Source organism: Amblyraja radiata, chromosome 10 (assembly GCF_010909765.2).
Source record: "Amblyraja radiata isolate CabotCenter1 chromosome 10, sAmbRad1.1.pri, whole genome shotgun sequence".
Taxonomy (NCBI): domain Eukaryota; kingdom Metazoa; phylum Chordata; class Chondrichthyes; order Rajiformes; family Rajidae; genus Amblyraja; species Amblyraja radiata.
Window position 1 is genome coordinate 16799539 of NC_045965.1, and position 23763 is coordinate 16823301.

At 40.4% G+C, this 23763-nt stretch overlaps 1 protein-coding gene across 1 annotated transcript in view; it reads left to right on the plus strand.

Moving 5' to 3' along the window:
- lamc1 (laminin subunit gamma 1) overlaps window positions 1-23763 on the plus strand; it is a 185857-nt gene that overhangs the window by 111971 nt on the left and 50123 nt on the right. The window contains exons 4-8 of the mRNA XM_033028193.1: window positions 3458-3624; window positions 7125-7313; window positions 8359-8476; window positions 14330-14428; window positions 21009-21145. Of these exons, the coding sequence (XP_032884084.1) occupies window positions 3458-3624; window positions 7125-7313; window positions 8359-8476; window positions 14330-14428; window positions 21009-21145 (710 nt within the window). The remainder of the gene's footprint in view (window positions 1-3457; window positions 3625-7124; window positions 7314-8358; window positions 8477-14329; window positions 14429-21008; window positions 21146-23763) is intronic.

Below are 23763 nucleotides of genomic sequence, written 5' to 3' on the forward strand. Positions count from 1 at the left end.
GTAGGTAAAATTGTGAGGGGAGAGCACGGGGGATGTCAGTGGGGGTTGAATGGGGGGATCAGTGCGGGATGGATGGGGGCGATCAGTACAGGATGAATGGGGGGGGTCAGTGTAGCATGAATGGGGGGGGATCAGTACAGGATGAATGGGTGGATCAGTACAGTGTGGATCGGGAGGGTCTGTGCAGGATGACTGGGGGGGTTCACTACAAGATGGATGGGGGGGGGATCAGTGCAGGATGGATGGGGGGATCAGTGCAGGATGGATGGGGGGATCAGTGCAGGATGAATGGTGGGATCAGTGTAGGATGAATGGGATTTCAGTACAGGATGGATCGGGAGTTCAGTGCAGGATGAATGGAGGATTCAGTACAGGATGAATGGGGGGGGGCATCAGCACAGGATGAATGGTGGGAGCAATGCAGGATGGATGGGAAGGGGGGTCAGTCCAGGATGAATTGGGGGACCAGTGTAGGCTGGATAGGGAGTGGCAGGAGAATCAATGTGAGGTGGATAGGGAGATCAATGCAGGATGAATAGATCGGGTGGGGGGGGTAGATAGATGAGGAGGGGAGCACAGCGGATGTCAGTGAGGACTGAATAGAGGCGGGAATGGGGATTAGTGCGGGATGGAGAGGAGGGGTCCCAGGATAACGGGGGTGGAGGAAGGGAGGGAGGGGGAGAGAGAGGGGGAGAGAGAGTCCTCGAACAACATCGGCATCATGACCCCTCTGCCTTGGCCGTCCCTGTCCGCCGCCAAAGGGGGAGGCAGTTGGGATCTCCTCGCCACCGCCTCCCCTCCTCCGCCAACAGGAAGGTGCGGGGCTGAGTGGTGCAGATGCTTCAGACAGCGGAAAGGGGCCCCCCCTTCCTCCCTCATCCCGGCCTCAGGAGTTGTTATCGCCATTGGCGGAGTGGTACGCAGCGGCCACTATGAGGGCGGGCAGGGTGCGGGAGGAGGTGGAGCTGCCGCCGCCGACCCAAAACATCACTTATTCCTTTTCTCCAGATTATTTATTTTTGCTTCATCTCATTATTTTGGCTATACACCATGATCTATACTACTTAAAATACAGGATTTGAAACAATGGGAATATTACATAAAAAACAGGAAAATAACCTGGAAGTTTGGAGACCTGCTGTTTCTCTACTAAGTGCTGTATTTACAGAAACACCAATATCTCTATCACAAACACCAGGGTTGCCAATGCTGATCCTGTGGAACACAACTGGTCACAGAATAACACCCCTACTCTGGTACGCCCTGTCTTTATGACCAAACCAATTTTGAATCTAGTCTACTAAATATCCACAGATTCCATGGGCCTTAATCTTCCGAATCAGTTACCATCAGAGATCTTGTCAAGTTTTCCTGAAGTCCTTGTATACAACATCCACCGCCCTACCTTCATCAGTCTTTTTGTCACATCAAGAAACTCAATGAAGTTTGTAAAACGTAGCCTTCCTTGCACAGGTCATGCTAACTGTCCCTAGTAAATATACTTTTCCAAATGATAGTAGATCTTATCACTGAGAGTCGAAGAGTAATCTCCTGACAACTGATGTTGGCTCAACAGTTTATGATTTCTTGGTTTGGCTCAATTTCCCTTCTTACAACATTGGCTGCAGTCTCCTTGCCAATGCTGAAATAAATACAAACCTTGCCAATGCTGAAATAAATACAAAAATGTCTGTCAAGACCCCATGAGACTTCCCTCTCATCCCTCTCAATAACTTCAAATACATTCCATCAACTGCCTTTTATTGACCAATTTTCAACTATTTAAGTATTAAATTAGAAGGGCTGAGGGCGGCATAAATAGTGAGGTCTAAAAAATACAGGAAGGGTTAAAGGATGAAGCTTGGAGGTAAATGTGACAAGTCTGGGTTTTGAAAGTGTGGACTAAAGATTCCAGATGTTGAGGGATTGGGAGCCAGTGCAGCAAGGTTTGGTATTGGGGCCTTGTGGGTGGCCAGATGGCCAGTGGAGTTTGTTGGTCTTGGTAGATAAAAAAGGAAATAATTGTCAAAATAATAGGAAAAATGGGAATAAGGCTATAAGACATATTTAATAATAATATATCTTTTATTGTCATTGCACGTCAGTGCAACGAGATTTAGTGTGCAGCTCCACTGATGTACAAGAAAGGTAAATAAATACAATACATAAACATTTTGTTTCATTCGAATATATTTGGATATTATTTTCAGCATTTCTCAATAACTCATATTTCAGCTAATTTACAAAAGATCACATCGACATTAAATAAAGAAGACATTTTTGTTTACTCATTTCTTTCCTATTGTAACACAACATTTTTAAGTTGCTTTGTAACAGCCTGTACACGATTAAAGCCATCTTTTCAAGTTGGATCGTTTCAAGTGTATTGCCTAAGGAGTGAATAACGACTCAGGAGCTCAGAAAATTTCAACTATGGAATTTTTTTTAAAGTTACATTCCATAATTCCTAATTGATCCAATGGGTTAGATTTTAAAAAAATTATTCAATTAGCTTCTGTTTAAATAAGTAACTGCGATTAACTTTTGTAATTTTTAGAGGAATTTAAGCTTCAATCAAGAATAGATCTTGAAAATGTTTAAAAACGGATGCTTCCAATCTGATTGCAGAGCAGCAGGAAACTAAAATGCAGTAAATAGTGTAATTATATTAAAGTCTGGCTGTCACATTGCTTTTTCCCAAAGCAGAGAATATTAAGGATGTTTAAGAGGGAAGGAAATGATAACATCAACTGCAGTATCCATTTGGACTAAAAGTGTGTTGGCTTTTTTAATCAGAATATTTATTGATTTTGCTGCAGTTTCTTCCATTCTTCTGTTTGTGCCCTGAAATATATTAGACTTTTAACCAAATTAACTTTCCCTTGAATGCTGTTGTGCGATTAGTGACCTTTTCCATTGCTCAGTTGAGCAATGGAAAAGGTCACCAATCGCACAACAGCATTTAACATAAACCATTGATGTTATTGTGAGTTTCAAGTTTGTTCCATGAAATATGTTTCAGCGGAGCATCATAAAAGATTCTTCCTTTTAAGAGATGCATAAAAAATATAAAGTTTGAAGATATTTTTGTTCCACGTAAATTGTAACACTATTGGGCTGTCCATCCCAAGAAACATGATAGGTTGGGTTCAGATTTAATAAGACGGATGCTGGCTTTATTCTAGTCAGACATGATTGCGTATCAGGAACAGATTTTAATATCAAATATCAGCTGCTTAACAACAACAAAATATGGTCATCACAAACATTGGGACGAAATATAATAAATTTGCTCAAGATCATGAAATAATCACAATCATTAATTTAAAATGTGCTTTTATTGTTTACCATTATTGTAACATTTGATGAATTATAAACACTGAAATTTAAACTTTAATCATGATCATGCACGCTCTCAGAATGCTTGATTTTTCTTTATCTCTTCCTGCTATCTCAGGTGTAAGTGTTATGGTCATGCCAGTGAATGTATACGGAATGATTTCAACAAGATTGTTTGCAACTGCAAACACAACACGATGGGAGTGGACTGTGAAACTTGTCAACCTTTCTACAATGCTCGACCTTGGCGCAGAGCCACTGCAGAGAATGCTAACGAGTGTCTACGTAAGTACAACATTCATGAATTGTTTGTAAAATTTCAGAGTAGTTTTAACAGGATTTGTTGATCGGCGGAAATCTGTCTCCTGAAACTTCACACATTCTAGGCAATTTACGAAATCCTATTGGACTGAAAGAGAGAGGAATCAATAACATGAGATCCACCCGACAAATGAAAAGGGATCAAAAGGCAAAATTATCCTGGAAAATATCAAGGCTAATTTTTTGATTGATGCCTAAGCTGAAGTGCCCAGGTCCCATGAGCCCAAGTTTTGTGATTTGCCGAAGCTGAAGTAGCCACTTTTCATCTACCGTTCGGCATTCCAATTACTGTGCTGTGGCTATGAACTGGTTCAGCACTCCAATCAACTGGAGCGAGTTCCTGTCTCATGCCTTCAAAGTTGGCCTTGCCCCAATTTAGCATTTGATCTCGTGGGCCTACTCTGTCCCTATCCATAATTATCTTGAACCTAATGAAACAGTGGTCGTTGGTTCCAAAAGGCTCATCCACGAACACTTCATCCACTAGATCAAGCGTTGGCCTCTCTTGTGTAGAACCCCCCAAATATTGCCGGAGGAAACTTCCCTAAACAAATTTGACAAATTCCACCCCATCTAAACCTTTTGCACTGTGACATTCCCAGTCAATGTTGGGAAAGTTTAAATCCCCTACTGTGACAAGCTTATTAGACTTGCCTGCAATCTCTTGGCACATTTGCTCTCCTGATTCCCGTGGACTGTTTTGGGGCCTATAGTACACCCCCAGCAAGGTGATCATCCCTTTCTTGTTCTTTTCTTGCTCCACCCATATAGTCTCACTGGACGAACCATCCAAGATGTCACTCCTGACCACTGCCGTGACATCCTCCTTACCCAATAATGTGACCCCCAATTATTGAAGCTGAACATATTCATGGAGCCACTGCCTGCCATTAGCTGTATATTCACCCACCACTATTGGCAACTATATGTGGCAGAACAGCAGAGTTTTGATCTGATCGTTTTATTGTGGAATTCCTTGTCTGTATATTCTATGCTGTTGCGTTGCTGTTTATTTCAGTTTGCCAGGCTGATACCTTATACTAGGTGCAGCTACCGAGATGCTTTATTGTGCTCCTCATTGAGCCAGTGTCCAAATTCAGGTTTAGTATTAGTAGAGGAAATGATATGCTAGCCCATGAGGCTAAATGTGTAGATGCATTCCTTGCACATCATGCATACTCAGTTTGGATTGACTAGATGTGCAGGAAAGAACTGCAGATGCTGGTTTAAATCTAAACTAGACTAAATTTATAATCAAACATGGAACATACTGGAGAGTATCCCCATTATAGAGATACAATTTTGTCTCCGTCAGTGCTGCCATGATTTTGCCTCCTGCTTTGTGATGGATAGATATTTGGTTAATTAGTGGGGACATTTTCAAATGAAAAATTTCCTGGTTGATATCTCAACACCCTTTGTAGTCCCTGTACAGCAGCTCAGGAAGCGGTCACCTTGTTCATTGTTAATGTACCGACCAGAGTATATTATGCTCACAGGTGGCACTCAACATGTGAAAGAGCATAATTAGAAATGTGGTCTCAAGTTCTATTTTCAGTTGTTAAGGCATGTTAACTTACCACGTACAAGATGGTGAATGAGGCAGCAAAATGTGTGATTTTTTTTTTAACAGCATTTTATCCATTTAAAAGTGAAATTAAAACATTGCCTGATCGTTCAGACATTTTAATATCTTGCATTGTTAAAAATGCTAGGAAGCACCCTCTATGACAGGTAGAATCCTCTGCATGGGTCAGCTTTCCTTTTATCCAAGATGATGCTGTAGGTCGGGTTAGTGTGGGTGCTTAGTTTTCCTCCATGTTGCTTGAGAAAGTTAGACACTAATTCTATTTGTGAATGCTGACTAAAATTAAATGCATGTGAACTTCGTGGGTGAAACCAAATCAGTCCCTGTGATGGTCTCCAGTTTGACGGGCTTGCTGAGTCGTATTTTCTATGTTCACATGTAGACATAATCAGTGAAGACACTTGTGGGCATGGAAAAAAATCACAAAAATGTTGTCGGGTAAAAGGACCCTGGAGTTTAATACTTTCTTGCAGATGATTTGATTTGTCTAGTCTTGTATTTGGCAGAATTTGTAACTATTCAAGTCAATTAGATGTTTAACTTTAGAGTGGAGGCTGTGCCTCGCATTCTATAAGCTTAGTGTTGGTTAAGGATGTATTTTAAATTGACCTGGGACTATGTACGTATATATACTGTTATAACTTCCTTTACAATGTACAATTAACTTTTCCCAATAATCCCTGCAATCCCCCTTTCTCTTAGCAGGGAAATCGATTGATGTATCATTGAAGCTAACCTAATTATTAATTAATTTAGTATTGTCGTTTTATCAATGAATTGGATTGGAAGTTATCCTGAAGTTTAAATTCTACTACTAAGTCTGTTCAGCCTACTACTGCCTCATTTCAGCCTCTATCAATCCAACAAAGGATGGAGAAAGTGGAAGACAATTCAAATAACTTTCAGAGCCGAATGTGACTTGATTGCTTTTCTCACTGTCGCCTGATAATAGATGTTCACTTGACATTAACTTGAATCTGCTTCGTTATCTTTTTTGATGCCTGTCCTCGTGCACTCAGCTGTCCCTATCTCCATGGGAGCTGCAAATCTTTGTCCAAATTACTCATTGGAATCAGTTCTGTTTGCTTGTCAAAAGGCATAGCGAGAAAGTTATATGGAGGAGTCGGAAACAAACCTGCTTTGTTGGACAAGAAACTTTCTGTTAAATACCTAGTTAGATATATCATATTTTTAAATAATTACAGTAAAGTCAGATTATCTGGCATCCTCAGGACTTTGCTAGACTGGCAGATTTTCCAGAATATTAATCCTACTCGTACTCCAATGCTGTATTAATTCCCTTTATTGGACATTATGCATCTATGATAAGTGAGCCTAATACATTTCAGGTATTGCAGGAAAAGGTCCCCAATGAGTTTGAAGTGAGCACCTGGTAAACCAGATTCCAAACCATCTGGATATTTGAACAATGGAAAAGCAGATTATCAAGAGTTTTGCTGTATAATATGTTAGAAGCATTACATGTAAATATTTAAAATAAAAGCTAAATTGCATAAAATGAGGATATAAATAGAGACATCCGGTTGTACACTCAGTGGCAAAATCAACAAAGTTCACGGCACAGTTAAGAGCCACTCAACCTATCATATGCCCATCACGCAAAAAAAGTTATTGAGACCATTTAGCAACTCAGCAGGAAAATCAAAATGTGCTCAAAATTTGTTTTTAGTAGAGGTTTTGTAAAAAGAGACAATCATCCATTAATGTGTCAAGGTATTTTCTATTAAAGTGTAATCTAAGGTATTGTAGGACATTCCCACAGTCATAATCAGTTGATTGATTTTTGTGATGCTGTTTAGGAAATGAACAGATGTTGTTTTATAAATGTCCTGTAATTCATTTCTGTTCTTTGCAGCCTGTAATTGTCATGGCAAATCTGCAGAATGCTACTTTGACTCTGAGCTTTATCGAGCCACAGGACAAGGTGGTCACTGCCGCAACTGTGTTGAGAACACTGACGGTCCCAACTGTGAGAGGTGCAGGGACAATTTCTACCGCCAGGCTCCAGATGCTCCGTGCTTACCCTGCAATTGCAGCCCAGTGGGTAAGTTTAAGCTGTAGTTAAAAAATATATTTAATCTTTTTTTTGTATCCATGTCGCCTCAACCCTGTGTTGCCATCTCCATCCATCTGGCAATCACACCCCCTCAACAGTATCTTGCCCCACCCTCATCTCCTCCAGCTTTCTCTCCCCTACTCCATCAGCCTGATAAAGGGTCCCAAACTGAAATATTGTTTGTCCATTTCCCTCCACAAATGCTGCCTGACCCAGTGAGTTCCTCCAGGACTTTTGTTTTTGCTCCAGACTCCAGCACTTGCAGTCTCTTGTCTCCATTCCTCCCACTATGTACCGCTGCTCTTCTGACCTGCTACTCTCTACAAAATCCATAACTAGTTACATACCTGCACTATAATGCAAATCACTCAAGATCTATCAGAGAGATTCTGATGAATGCTCTGGTTGTGTCAAATAGATGCAACATCTGTAGTCAAAAGACAACGAAGAAAACATGGAAGTAGGAATAATCTATTTTGTTCTCTAAGCCGTTCCACCATGCAGTGAGATCCTGGCCGGTTGTATCTCACTTACATCCATATCCTTAATTACTCCTGCCTAGCAAAAAATGTTTTGATTTGGGATTTTAAATGATTAAAGCAGAAGTTGATGAGAAATACTAAAGTGATTGATGACATTCATTCCTCAGTGATCACCATCACACACGTGCTTGTGCGCAGACGTGCATTATTAAAAAAAAATTGTTATTGTGTCATTTGACCCTGGGCTTATATTATACTGCTGGGTTTTCTCCATATTTCCATGGTATGCAATGATCCCTCTGTGAGCATGTGCACATATTTCCATCAGTAGCTATATCCTATTTATATTGTTTATATACTGCATTTGGATGCAGTTAAACCTTTTGAATCCTTTTTTTTGCTCACTTCCCTGTCCTCTCCGAAGTCACAGTTCTGTTTATTGTCTTGCGACTGCTAAGATACTCTTTTATTTATTTTTCTGTTCACCTGGATTCTGAAAATGATTTGTGTTTTAGATGGGCAACTTGTATTTGCTTTTGTTTACTTTAAAGGTTCTATTAGCACACATTGTGATATCTATGGTCGTTGCAGCTGTAAGCCAGGAGTGATGGGGGATAAATGTGATCATTGCCAACCTGCCTACCATTCACTAACTGAAGCAGGATGCAGGTGATAATAGTTTCATTACCTTTTATTAATTTGCTGCTGTAAAGAAAGCATACTGAGATAACTTGTAATGAGGCAAATATATGATATAGTAGTAGTCATGTAGTTGCTCACTAATATTAATGAATACATTCTGGTTGTGGATTGCTTTCCACACCCAGCAGACCTACCCCAAGCTTTCAGTAGAGTCATAGTGGTATACCATAGAAACAATGTTCACGCTGACCTTTTTGCTCATTGACATCAATCCCGTTTAACCCCATTAGATCTGTGTCCTTCCATGTCTTTCCAAATAAATGCCTGCCCAAAGCTCTTAAATGTAGTAATTGTATCTGATTTTACCACCTTCTCTGTCAGAGAATTCTAGATATCAACCACACTCTGTTTAACAAAAAAAATCCTCTGAAATCTCCTTTTAACAACTTCACCTCGCTTTAAATGTATGCCCTTTGTTCTGAAATCTACCCCTATATGCCCCTCATAATTTTCTATACCACTGTTCAGGTCACCTTCATCATCCTCCATTCCAGGGAAAGCAAACCTTTTCTTTTCTCTCCCCAGAAGTGAAGTCCTCCAATCTAGGTAACGAGCTGGTGAATCTAATCTGCCCGCTCCAGTGCAACTACATCCTTTCTATATTATGGCCAACAGAATAGCTCATAATACCCCCAGCTCTTCGTAAAATTGCAAAATATAGTCCCAACTTTTATATCCTGTGCCTCAACCTATATGAGCAAGTATGCCACATGCTGCCTTCACAGTCCAATCTACTGTGTTGCCATTTTCAGGGAACAATGTATTTGAACCCCAACGTCTCGCTGTTCATCAACTTTCCTTAGACAATCGTTATTAAATTCCACCTGCCAACACTCTGCATAACTTCCCTTCAGATCTGTACTCTGCTGTCGTCTAGACAATCTTCCCTACTATCCACAATAGAAAGATAGAAAATAGGTGCAGGACTAGGCCATTCGCCCCTTTGAGCCAGCATCGCCATTCAATATGATCATGGCTAATCATCCAGAATCAGTATCCCGTTCCTGCTTTCTCCCCATATCCCTTGATTCCGTTAGCCCTAAGAGCTAAATCCAACTCTCTCTTGAATACATCCAGTGTATACCAGCAACTGTTGTGTCATCCTCAAACTTACTCATGCTTCCTACATTTACATTGAAGTCATTAATATATATGGCGCTTCGATGGCAGCCTCGCCTACAGTCTGTCCTTTTTTGTCTTTTTTTTGTTATTTTTAGTGTGTTTTAAAAGTTGGTGTTAATGTTGTCTGGTTTGTTTTATGTGGGGGGGGGGGGGGGGTTGGGGAAAATTTTTTTCAATCTGTTACCTTGCCGGAGGTGCGATTGTTTTCCGGTTTGAATCTCTGGTCTCTCTGCGGCCTAACATCGTGGAGCTGGAGGCCTTGCTCAGGACTGACTTTGAGCTCCACCGCGGGGACGTGGACTTACCATCGGAGCCGATTCTTTGCCTGGGATCAACGCTCCAACCTGTGGATTTTACCATCGAGAACTCGCAGGCTCGGGTTGAGACTGTCGTCGGGAGCTCCAAAAGCCGCATGACATTCGAGTAGCCCCGACCCAGGATAGATCGCTCGGCGCGGGGAGCTGAGATTACCCCCCCCGATGCAGGAGCTTGATCGCCTTCCATTAAAGTGAGGAATGCGGAGGAGTCACTGTGGTGGATGTTCATGTTAAAATTTATTTTGTGTGTTTTGTTGCTTTTTATTAATATGGCTGTATGGCAAATGAAATTTATTGTATGTTGCAAAACATACTTGGCTAATAAAATATGATTATGATATCACAAGCAACTAGTTTTCTAGCACTATTTCTTGTAATACATCACTGATTACAGACTTCCAATCGGAAGAGCATTCTTCCACCACCAATCTCTGTCCCATCACAAGCCATTTTTGGATTCAAGCTCAAGTGCAATCCCATATGCCTTAATATTTTACACCAACCTACCATGCCAGACTTGACAAAATACCTTGCTATAAATCATGTATAAAACATCTATTGCCTTTAATGTATTTTCTTAGTTACATGTTCAAAAAACCTCAGCCAATTTCATGACCCAGGATTTCCGCTGCATGCTTGATCACCCCCTGCCTTTCCATACATTAATCATATACCTTAATATTTCCCTACTGTTGATGTTAGGCTCATCAGTCTGCAGTTATCCTGTTGCACTTCTTAAATAAAGGAACAAAATTAGCTATCCTCCTATAATCTGACCTGTGTCTAATGATGATGCAAAATTCACATCAGGGCTCCAGTTACCTACCCCCTTGCTTCCCATAGCAACCTGAGATAGATCTCATCCAGTCCTGGGAATTTATCAGACCTTGTATGTACCATTATATCTTACACCTCCTACTTCTGAATATTGGCTTGCTTCAGATTATCCACATGATCCCTCCCTGAACTCACTATTTCCCACACACTTCTCCTTGCTAAAAACAGATGAGAACTATTCATTTAGGACCTCACCCATAACGCTTGGCTCTACACATAGATTACCCTCCTTCGGTCCCAAAGGGGAACCTCTCTCTTGCTGGCTACCTTCATGATTCTGACGCACACATAGCATGTCTTGGGATTCTCATAAAACGTACAGTACTTGCTAAGGATATTTCATGCCCATTTATGCGCACTTAATTTTAAGTGCTCTCCTATGGGGGGAGGGGGGGGGGGAGTGTTGGTATTTATGCTCTTGAAGTTAAACTGATATGGTCTATCACTGATCACCCTTGCTAATTGTATAATTATAAATGTTACTGTTGTTTTTGTTTTCTCTTAAACATGTTAAACATTCATTTAAACATTGTCTCTGCTCAAATGAGGGAATTGGTATTCAAACTGGCATAATTAGCATCCAAAAGTAACTTTGTGGAATTCCTAATGGTTGCTTCATAGCAAAGAGTAATTAGTGCAACATTAATAACTCTGATTATCATTTGTGCAAGACTAGTTTTCATAATGTTCTTATTAACTTACCCTCCATTTGTATTCACTAATATGTAAATCAAACAACCTGGGATAAAGGCTCCACAAATAATCTTCTCTGATGTTAGAGAAGAGATCTTAAAACATTCAATTCCTAACCTCCCTTGGATAGTATTGTTCCTGACCCTTTACTGTGGTTCAAGAAAATCTGATCATTTTTAGAGCACAGCTCCTTATTTATGTAATGAATGGTTTACATGTTTAGCTGACTTGTTGGCTCATTGAAAGGGTCATGCTTTGTTTGTCTGTGACAGAGCAAACATTACACAGATGAAAAAGCATAAAGTGCTTGTAATGTGTTGTTAATAGCATGACCATGGACTGGGTCCAGCTGGGTGGCCCATACTACTGTAGGAGCAGAAAAAGGAAAAGCTAAAGAAAATAACAGTTATTGACTAACTTCTGACCGACATCCACTATAAACCCCAATAGCTATGTAGGCTACACTTCTTCCCACCCTGCTTCCTGTAAGGACTCCATCCCCTACTTCTAATTCCTCTGTCTGCGCTGCAACTGCTCCCAGGATGAGGTGTTCCACACCAGGGCATCGGAGATGTCCTCATTCTTCAGGGAACGGCGGTTCCCCTCCCCTAGTATAGATGAGGCTCTCACCAGGGTTTCTTCCATACCCCGTAACACTGCTCTCGTCCCCCTAGTCCTCATCTTCCACCACACTAGCCGTCACATACAACAAATAATCCTCCGTCATTTTTGCCACCTCAAAACGTGACCCCACCACTTGCCACATCTTCCCATCTTCTCCCCTGTCTGCTTTCCGCAAATACCGCTCTCTCCGTAATTCCCTGGTCAATTCGTCCCTTCCCACCCACACCACCCCCTCCTCGGGCACTTTCCCTAGCAACCGCAAGAAATGCTACACTTGTCGCTTTACCTCCCCCCTTGACTCCATTCGAGGACGCAAGCAATTGTTCCAGGTGCGACAGAGGTTCACCTGCACCTCCTCCAACCTCATCTATTGCATCCGCTGCTCTAGATGTCAGCTGATCTACATTGGTGAGACCAAGCGTAGGCTTGGTGATCGCTTCGCCGACCACCTCAGCTCGGTCCGCAATAACCAACCTGATCTCTCGGTGGCTCAGCACTTCAACTCCCCCTCCCATTCCGAATCTGACCTTTCTGTCCTGGGCCGCCTCCATGGCCAGAGTGAGGACCACCGGAAATTGGAGGAGCAGCACCTCATATTTCGCTTGGGGAGTTTATACCCCAGCGTCATGAACATTGACCTACAATTTCAGGTAGCCCTCACTGTCTCCTCCTGTTCTCAGCTCTCCCTCAGCCCTCTGGCTCCTCCTCTTCCTTTCTTCTTCCCGCCCCCCACCTACATCAGTCTGAAGAAGGGGTTTGGTCCTAAACGTTGCCAATTTCCTTCACTCCATAGATTCACTTCACACCCGCTGAGTTTCTCCAGCACTTTTGTCTACCTTCGATGTTCCAGCATCTGCAGTTCCTTCTTAAACAGTTATTGAAAACTGATGGTTTTCTTTTTTTGAGAGCTGGTTCTGGACCTGAAATATTAACTATTTCTACTTCCACAGGTGGCTGCCTGACCCGCTGACAGTGATGTATATTTCTACCATTCTATCTTGCTTTCTCTTGAAAATACTCTTTCCCAGTTCTGAAGAACAGCCTCGGACCAGTAATGTTAACTGTTTCTTCTTCCGCAGTTGCTGTCCTACCTGCAAAGTTTTCCCAGCAATTTCTGTTTTATTTCGGATTTCATGCGTCTTGTTATTTTTTAATTTTCATTAATTGTCATAAATTGCAGCAGGATTTTGGATTGGTTGGACAGGTCAGCTGAGGAATGCTTGATGCAATACAGAGAAATGTGAGCTGTTGCATTTTGGAAATACTAACATGGGCAGAGCCTACACAGTGAATGGCACGGCTTTGGGGAGTATTGTAGAGCAGAGGGATCTAGGCGTGCAAGTACATAGTTTGTTTAAAGTGGCATCACAGGTAGATAAGGTGGTCAAACCTTTGGCACATTGGCCTTCAACAGTCAGAGAATTGAGTATAGAAGTTGGGAGATCATGTTGCACAAAACATTGGTGAGGCTGCATTTAGAGTATTGTGTCAGAGCTATTGGTAGAGGATGTGCAGGTAGGACTCTATTCCTCGGAGCACAGGAGGATGAGGGGTGATCTTATAGAGGTGTAAAAAATCATGAGATGAATAGATCAGGTAGACACACAGAATCCCTTGCCCATGGAAGGGGAATCAAGAACCAGAGGACATAAGTTTAAGGTGAGGGGGGAAAGATTGAATAGAAACCCAGAGGGGTCACTTTTTCACACAAAGGGTGGTGGGTGTATGGAACGAGTTGCCAGAGGAGGTAGTTGAGGCAGGTACTATCACAGCGTTTGAGAAACATTTAGACAGGTACATGGATAGGACAGGTTTAGAGGGATATGGGTCAAACACAGACAGGATTAGTGTAGATGGGACATGTAGGTCAGTGTGGGCTGAAGGGCCTGTTTCCACACTGTAAGACTCTTGTTACCTAAACTTTGTATAATAAGGGATCTGTGGTTACAATGTGCTTGTCACCGCCATCCCATCGGATTTTGCCTTCTGATTGTTGGCTTCTAACAAAAGTCGCTGATCTGAAATATTACTGATTTTCCATAAATGCTGCATAATTTGTTGAATATTTTTGGCATTTTTCATGCGCATTTTAGAATTTCACATTGTTTGTTTGCCCTTTGATTAAACCAATGTTAGCCTACTGGTTTTCTTTTGCACATAATTGTGATAATGTCGCATAGCTCATCTGGTGTACCTTGTAAGTTTAATGTGCTTTTTCTTCTGATAGATCATGTGCCTGTAATCCTTCTGGTAGTACAGCAGAATGCAGTGTCGATACTGGACGTTGCGTATGTAAGAATAATGTGGAGGGATTCAACTGTGAGAGGTAAGTTAGTTTAGTTTATTTATAATAACAGAAGGAGCCCATTGGGCCCATGCCAGGTCCCAATAGAACAATCCTATCAGAACCATCCCCCCACCCCCCCCCCCACCCTCTCCTTAATTATTTTGTCACTTAGCAGTACCAAGGTGTAATTTATAGAAGTTAGTTAACCCGTGGCACATCTGCGGTCGTTTCTAACAACTCTATTTCCATCGCTGGGGCATATCTATTTATTATTATGCGCACGCATCTTCTCAAATGGCTTCATGTTGCTCTTTATACTTGGTTTTCTTTTATACCTCATGTTCTCCTGGTTTCCCCATTAATAGACCTATAGCAGTTCTGAAGAAACATTTTAACGTGATCATATCTAAATTTAATTGATCTAACTTCGGTGGCTACGGCTTCTGTTGTTATATTATTAGCTCTGGAATGCATGTGAGGGACTGATTTTTTTTCCTCCATCTATCTCTGCCTATCTTTCTTTATGTCAAACCTCTAAAAGTTACTTTATCCAAGCACTGGTCATCTGCCCTTATGTAACACATTTAGCTGTGTCAAATTTAATAATTTGATCGCATTTCCACGTAGTGTCTTGGAATGATCTGTTAATGGATGTGTATAAATATTACCTGTTTTTGTTACTCTTGCTTCAGCTTGTTCATGTGCTGGTGATTTGTACATTCTTGCCACTGAATAACATTCTTCACCCGAATTCCTCCTTTCCTTTAATAATTATAGTTCTATTATGATTATGGGCAAATCTCCACATGTTAACACGGGTTTGCCTTTCCTCTCACCCTTTCTCTGTCCCCCAACTGCATTGGCTCAATCATCTTCCTTGCATGATCTTTTACGTATCATTAAGGTGAAATTATTGAGAGAGAAACGTTTTTTTCAGTTTCTAGCTTGTAAAAAGGGTACAACCTGTCATCAGGGTAAAAACCTTGTCTGCAGGGTACCATTATTTCTCATTCAACTAACATTGATAGCAGCTACCAATGAGCCAACTTTTCGGCTTGAGGATTGGGTAGTTTTAGTTTCTGAAGCTTCATTATTGACTTTCCGTGATGAATGACATGTTTTCCTATGATAAATTCCATGAAATTGTTGTGTGCATTGATTGATAATTTATTGTCACATGTGCCTGGTACAGTGAAGTTCTTTGTTTTGCATACAATACACAATTATAACCATATAACCATATAACAATTACAGCACGGAAACAGGCCATCTCGACCCTTCTAGTCCGTGCCGAACACGTATTCTCCCCTAGTCCCATATACCTGCGCTCAGACCATAACCCTCCATTCCTTTCCCGTCCATATAACTATCCAATTTATTTTTAAATGATAAAAACGAACCTGCCTCCACCACCTTCACTGGAAGCTCATTCCACACAGCCACCACTCTGAGTAAAGAAGTTCCCCCTCATGTTACCCCTAAACTTCAGTCCCTTAATTCTCAAGTCATGTCCCCTTGTTTGAATCTTCCCTACTCTCAGTGGGAAAAGCTTATCCACGTCAACTCTATCCCTCTCATCATTTTAAAGACCTTTATCAAGTCCCCCCTTAACCTTCTGCGCTCCAAAGAATAAAGCCCTAACTTGTTCAACCTTTCTCTGTAACTTAGTTGCTGAAACCCAGGCAACATTCTAGTAAATCTCCTCTGTACTCTCTATTTTGTTGACATCCTTCCTATAATTAGGCGACCAAAAGTGTACACCATACTCCAGAATTGGCCTCACCAATGCCTTGTACAATTTTAACATTACATCCCAACTTCTATACTCAATGCTCTGATTTATAAAGGCCAGCACACCAAAAGCTTTCTTTACCACCCTATCTACATGAGATTCCATTTTCAGGGAACTGTGCACAGTTATTCCTAGATCCCTCTGTTCACCTGCATTCTTCAATTCCCTACCATTTACCATGTACGTCCTATTTTGATTTGTCCTGCCAAGATATAGCACCTCACATTTATCAGCATTAAACTCCATCTGCCATCTTTCAGCCCACTCTTCCAACTGGCATAAATCTCTCTGTAGACTTTGAAAATCTACTTCATTATCCACAACCCCACCTATCTTAGTATCATCTGCATACTTACTAATCCAATTCACCACACCATCATCCAGATCATTGATGTACATGACAAACAACAGTGGACCCAACACAGATCCCTGTGGCACCCCACTAGTCACTGGCCTCCCACCTGACAAACAACCATCACCATTACTCTCTGGTATCTCCCATTCAGCCACTGTTGAATCCATCTTGCTACTCCACCATTAATACCCAACCATTGAACCTTCTTAACCAACCTTCCATGAGGAACCTTGTCAAAGGCCTTACTGAAGTCCATATATACAACATCCACTGCTTTACCCTCATCAATTTCCCGAGTAACCTCTTCAAAAAATTCAAGAAGATTAGTCAAACATGACCTTCCAGGCACAAATCCATGTTGACTGTTCCTAATCAGACCCTGTTTATCCAGATGCTTATATATATTATCTCTAAGTATCCTTTCCATTAATTTGCCCACCACTGACGTCAGACTAACAGGTCTATAATTGCTAGGTTTACTCTTAGACCCCTTTTTAAACAATGGAACAACATGCGCAGTACGCCAATCCTCCGGCACTATTCCCGTTTCTAATGACATTTGAAATATTTCCCTGCTATTTCCCTGCTATTTCTACACTAACTTCCCTCAATGTCCTAGGGAATATCCTGTCCGGACCTGGAGACTTATCCACTTTTATATTTCTCAAAAGTGTCAGTAATTCCTTTTCTTTGAATCTCATAGTTTCCATAGCTACTCTACTTGTTTCCCTTACCTCACATAATTCAATATCCTTCTCCTTGGTGAATACCGAAGAAAATAAATTGTTCAATATCTCCCCCATCTCTTTTGGCTCTGCAGATAGCTGTCCACTCTGACTCTCTAATGGACCAATTTTATCCCTCGTTATCCTTTTGCTATTAATATAGCTGTAGAAACCCTTTGGATTTACTTTCACCTTACTTGCCAAAGCAACCTCATATCTTCTTTTAGCTTTTCTAATTTATTTCTTATGATTCTTTTTACATTCTTTATACTCCTCAAGCACCTCATTTACTCCATGCTGCCTATAATTATTGTAGATCTCCCTCTTTTTCCGAACCAAGTGTCCAATTTCCCTTGAAAACCATGGCTCTTTCCAATTTTTACTATTTCCTTTCAACCGAACAGGGACATAAAGATTCTGTACTCTTAAAATTTCACCTTTAAATGTACTCCATTTCTCTTCCACATCTTTCCAATAAAACAAACTGTCCCAATTTACTCCTTTTAAATCCCTTCGCATCTCCTCAAAGTTAGCCTTTCTCCAATCAAAAATCTCAACCCTAGGTCCAGTTCTGACCCTCTCCATAATTATATTGAAACTAATGGTATTATGCAAAAGGTTGTCACGTATAGGGCACCGACAAAGATACAAAAGTATTCAATATAGTCCCGATGGTCCCTCTTCCTTCCCCCCCTGCCCCCCCCCCCCCCCCCACCACACGCCGGGTCCCTCTTCGTTCTTCTTGCCGGTACGTTCTCGACCGACCTCTGGCACTCAAGCGGGCAACGGCTCTCCAAAGACTGCCCTCCTCGCTTGGCCGCCGGGCCCATCCTTGTCCGTTCACTTCTTTATTCTCCATAATCACATATGCTTTTCTTGTTAGTACTATTATTCCTTTTTATTAAAGATATAAATCATTTCTTAGGGAGGTAAGAATTTAATTTTGGCCACAATTTATCAATGCATCTTAATAATCGAGTGTACCAGAGGACTGGAGAATTAGAAATTTCCAATTTGTTGAAAAGGGATGCGAGGACAAACTGGCCTAACAATTAACTTCAGCAAGGATATTGCTAGAAGCTAAAATCTGAAAGATAAATTAATAGTTACTTAGGCAAGTACTGTATGCATAAATAAAGAAAAGTAAGTTAAATAGATGAAAGGCAAATTCTACATAAGTAAATTAATTGTTCTTTGGAAACCAGAGATGGTTGAGGGCAATCCAGTGTATGTTGTGTACATGAGTTTTCAAAAATACTTGCTAAAGATCAGATGTGGTCATGATTGAAGTAATTTAATGCCAAATGCAAAGTGAAAGGAAGAAAACTGGCAATGTAATACAATGGGTACAAGTGTACAGAAGTACAGGGGCAAATACCATTACAAGCTGGTAGGAGGTGAGTAAGTGTGTGCAAATAGATGAAGGTTCTGCACAAATTGAACTGTGTGTTAATGTATCATATGTTATTTGAAGCTCTATGGATAAGAGGCACAGAGTGCCAAAGGAAAGATGTTTGCAACTTTAAATTGAGGGATCGATATAAAGGCATTGGATTTCTAAAATGATTCATGGTAACCGAGAAGTTGATTTTGTTCATCTTAAGCCTGAAATACCCAAGATGGAATTTGAGAATTGTCAATCAAAGTTCATAGCGTCTGGACAAAATGTAGAAACAATTCAAAAGGCCCCAGATTTAAGGAAGATGGCAAAAGAAGAGTTGAGATAAGATTTTTTTTCGTACACCAAGTAGATAGGATCTGAAATGCACTGCTTGAAACAGGTTCAGTTATGGCTATCATACAGTTATGGCTATCATACTTCTGAAATAATGAAAACGGTAGGTGGGTTTTATTTGGGGGATGGGAGATCAACTGACTTGTTCTTAAAAAAAGGTCAATGGGCTAAATAGCCGGCACCTGTATTTTCTTAATTTTATGATTCTAATACTAAGAGGCTTTACTTCATTTCTGCAGCACTAGAAGGGAAAAGTAAGGTGGTGGTCACTGATCTTTGAAGAATAGTTGTCACCTTATTTCAGAACGTTTCTGTTGGAAGAAGAGGTTAATTTAGCTTTGTTCATTTTAATAATTTTAAGAAGGGATCCATTTAAGGACCAACATATCAAATGATTCTTTTTTTTTTCACACAAAGATTTTACATCTATTCACTATTGAAGAAGGGTGTATTTTAATTGCCTTCAAATCTTGGTGCCTGCAGGAATTTGGATTCCACAAGATTTGTAAGAGTATCAGCCTAAATCTTTCGGTCAAATTTTTTTGTTGATTTTCACTTGCAAATATCAGAAGGTAATCTGACTCTATGATCTGGCAGCTGGTGGGTCCTGTTTCCCCTGTGATTAAATTTTGCATTGGTGTTTGGAACTGAGTAAATACAATGGTTTGAATTGACTTGGGGGATCTCTTAACAAATGACTCGTCTAGCAGTCTTTCCTGGGTTGCTTTTTCTTTACAGAATTGTAATCCTATGCTTTTAATAAAAATCCAAATATAGATAAAAAAGCAAAAATAGGCTAAAATATGTAATATAATTTGGCTTGGCTGCCACATTTCCTGTATTGTAATGTATTTACATTTAAATAATTATATACTGGCTTATTGTTTGGTAAATTGTTTTCAAATAGTCGTTTTAACCTGAACTTTGTTCAAAGGAATTCATTAATCATTTCCCAAGGTTGCAAGGCTGCTTTATAGATGCAGATATTTTTACATTTTTGCTGACAGTGTCTTAACTGGATCACAGTCCATTCGCGATATCCACTATTGAGAAACATTCATTTCATTTCTCACTCGATGCCGATTAATTTGAAATCTATTTCCTTATTTTGGACACACTCCAAGTCAAATAGCTTGCATGCATCTGCAACCATGTCTCAACATTTTAAAGATCTGGAACTTGTCCAGCTGTGTTATCTTTTCTCTATGTTCTCCGCATGTTTGATGTCATCAGTTTACCTTAGTTATTCGTCATTTAACACCATCCCTCAAAGTCAATGTTGCTTTGAATTTTAGATTAACTTCTTAAATTGAACAACTTCAGTTGATAGGTCCAATTTCTGCAGCTTTGTCACATGTTGAAAACTTGCCCAGGATATGTGGAATCTTCCAGCAGCTGGTTTGTACATCAAAGTAACTACATCAGTGACTGCCCTCTGTCATCTTCATTTTGTATAAGACTGGCTTGAAATTATTGTTCATCACCACATTGCTAAAGTAACTCAGTGGGACAGGCAGCATCTCTGGAGAGAAGGAATGGATGATGTTTTGGATCAAGACCCTTCTTCAGACTGGTAAAGATGAGGGAGTAGGGGCCTGGAGAACGGAAGTAATTGAAGAGACGAAGGGTGTGTGAATTGGGTAAAGATGAGGGAGTGGGGGCCTGGAAAATTGAAGTTATTGACCCGAAACGTTACCCATTCCTTCGCTCCAGAGATGCTGCCTGTCCAACTGAGTTCCTCCAGCATTTTGTGTCTATTTTCAGTGTAAACCAATATCTGCTAAGTTCCTTTATGAAGGAGAAAACTCTTTGCATGAATTAAATCAGGTTAATTGAGGCTTGCCTTGATTGAGGGTAAAGGATTGAAGGTCACAAAACAAATACATGTAAAGATTGTATATACAGTTGATTTGGGAATTGCATTATCTGAATCATTGATTATTTATTCATAAAATCAACAATTTGATTATCGATAAGTATGTTTACAAGAATGATCTTTCTTTTTTCTGTAGATGCAAGCCTGGGTTCTTCAACCTGGACCCCCAGAACGACCATGGCTGCACTGCCTGCTTCTGCTTTGGCCATTCATCTGTTTGTAACAAAGCAGAGGGCTACAGAATAGAGCAGATCACGTCAAGCTTTGATGAAGGTGTTAATGAGATTTTTAACGTTTGATACTCAAAACTCTGTTTTGCTGAACTTTGAAAATGATTTGAGCCTGAGTTGGTAAATATAACGACACCCAGGTCATGCCCCAGTTGAAACTTTGCTTGATGAAAAATGATTACATTTTCTGTGAACTGTTTTTGTCAAACATGTCATGAACCAACTATAAATGGACGTATTTTCATGTAGATATTATACTTTATATTAATTCTTTTAGTTGCTTCACTGATTTCTTGGTGAACTGCCAAGTAAATATGTCGTGACAATAAACTGGGTTCCAACAGCACAGCTCACATAGACTTGCTGCTAATAATTGTTTCAAACACAGGATGGCTTTGATCATTTCCTTTTACCTGTCTCCACCAACATCCTTCCTCTGCCAGCCAGTCCTACCGCCTCCTATATCTGTCCTGTTTTTTAAGCAGAATTGACCTTTCAATTCACTTCTGCCTTTCCATAATCTCAATTAACTAATCTTTGCTTTTCCATTCACCATGATGTGCCTTCAACTACATATCTGATTGTCAGTCTCTTTCTCTCCATTAACATCCTATGCCTATTAAAACCATTACTCTAATTTCACCGTGAGTAATGTAGAACCGTTGGGAATGCTGACGAACAGATGTAAGGAACAACCTGTTTAGTCATTTATGACTATAAAGCACAATCAGATCCTGCTCAGAACTGCAGAATTCCATAATCAACCTCTGTTCTCTGTTCTGTTCTCATTTGCAAAATACTCCCTACCCAATAGAAAGTGTTAGATATTCACGGATAACTTTGTCATTAAGATTGTGATCATCTAGTCAAAATAATCTGCTGCTGCCCTCATTCCTCTTGGGCCAGACTTCCAAAGTTCTCAGCATCAGTTCAGATTTTGCAGCATTCTCCTATTTCCATCTCCCTTGAATCTACTCCAACTAAATTGCTGACTACTCAGCTTCCATTTGTAGTGTCATGTTAACTCCATTTGGTAGCTGTTACTTCTCTTCTGGTGTTGCTCCCGCTCCTTCAGGTCTGATGTCATTTCCACTCTCAAACTTGGAGGTACGGCAGCATCTCCAACTTTTGCCATCCTCATCAACATTACTTGCATCTATTCCAACCTCTTGGCCATCTTAATCTGGAGCATTGTTTGTATTCATACAATCAGATTTCTAATGATGGCATGCAGGACTTATATTTTTTCTAAATATGTATTTCTTTGGCATTAGTGGGAAGGCCATCATTTATCACCCTCCTTTAATTGCCTGTGATTAGGTGATAGTGACTTGAAGCACCTTATAATTGACTGTTTTGAAGAGGTGATCAATGGGATTAATGAGGGCAGTGTAGTAGAGGTTGTCCGCAAAGACTTTAGCAAGGTCTTTGACAAGGTCTCGCATGTAATTGATCTGAAAAGTTGGAACACATGGGATTTAGGGTGAGAAAGCGAATTGGATACAAAATTGGTTTGGTTGTGGTAGGAGGTTGGAGACCTGTTACCAGTGTTGTGCAGCAGGGATCAACACTGAGTCCCATGCTGTTTGTCATGTACTTAACGACTCGGATGAGCATGAATATGGCATGATTAATAAGTTTGCAGATGACACCAAAATTGATGGTATAGTAGACGGAGAAGAAGGCTGTTTATGGTTACAACAGGATGCAGATCAACTGAGAAAGTGGACAAGGGAATGGCAGATGTATTTTATATTTAATAAGTATGAAGAAAGTATTTGGGGGCATTAAATCAGGGCAGGACATAAACAGAGAATAGCAGGGACCTCTGGAGTGTTGTTGAACGTAGAGACCTTTGGGTACAAGTACATAGTTTCCTAAAAGTGGTAACACTGGTCAATAGGTTGGTGATGGAGGGCTTGCTTGTCTCCTTTGATCAATGCAAGATTAGACCATCATATTAAAGTTGTATAAAATGCTGATTGGGCTGCAGTTGGAATGTGGTTCCGGTTGCCACATTACTGGAAAGATGTGAGTAGGTTAGAGAGAGTACAGAAAAGATTCACAGGATGTTGCTTGAATTAGAAGAAAGATTGGATAGGCCCGATCTGTTTTCCCTGGAGTGAAGGAGGCTGTGAGGCACCTCCAAGATATGCTGCATCCTACCCCTCATCGCCCCAATTATTGATATTCTTAACAATTTATAGATTCCAGTAAAACAATTCCTCAAAAGGTTCAAATTCTCATTTATTTTCAAGTATCTCTCCGATCCAGTTCCTCTTCTTTAGGGTCTGATCCCTCCTTAACTGCATAATGTCCTTAAGCCCTTTGCAATATCTCTGTTCTGTTAGCTGTGACCTCTTGATTATCCTTTAACTTATCCCCAACACATTTAGTGGCTATTCTCTGTTTTCAAGTCCTTGGAATTTCCTTAAACCTCTGCTCTTTTATCCTTCTCTAAGAATCATCTTGAAATTTGCCTGTTTGATCACATATCTGATCATCTGCCATCTGATATCAAATGTGATATTAGGATAATATCAACATTTTGTTTATTCACTGGTGCTCTAGTAAAACATCTTTGGGTGTTTTAGAAGTTAATAGTGATGCATAAATGAAAATCGCAGCTGCCAGCATGGTAGTTGTAGTTCTTTAAAAAAA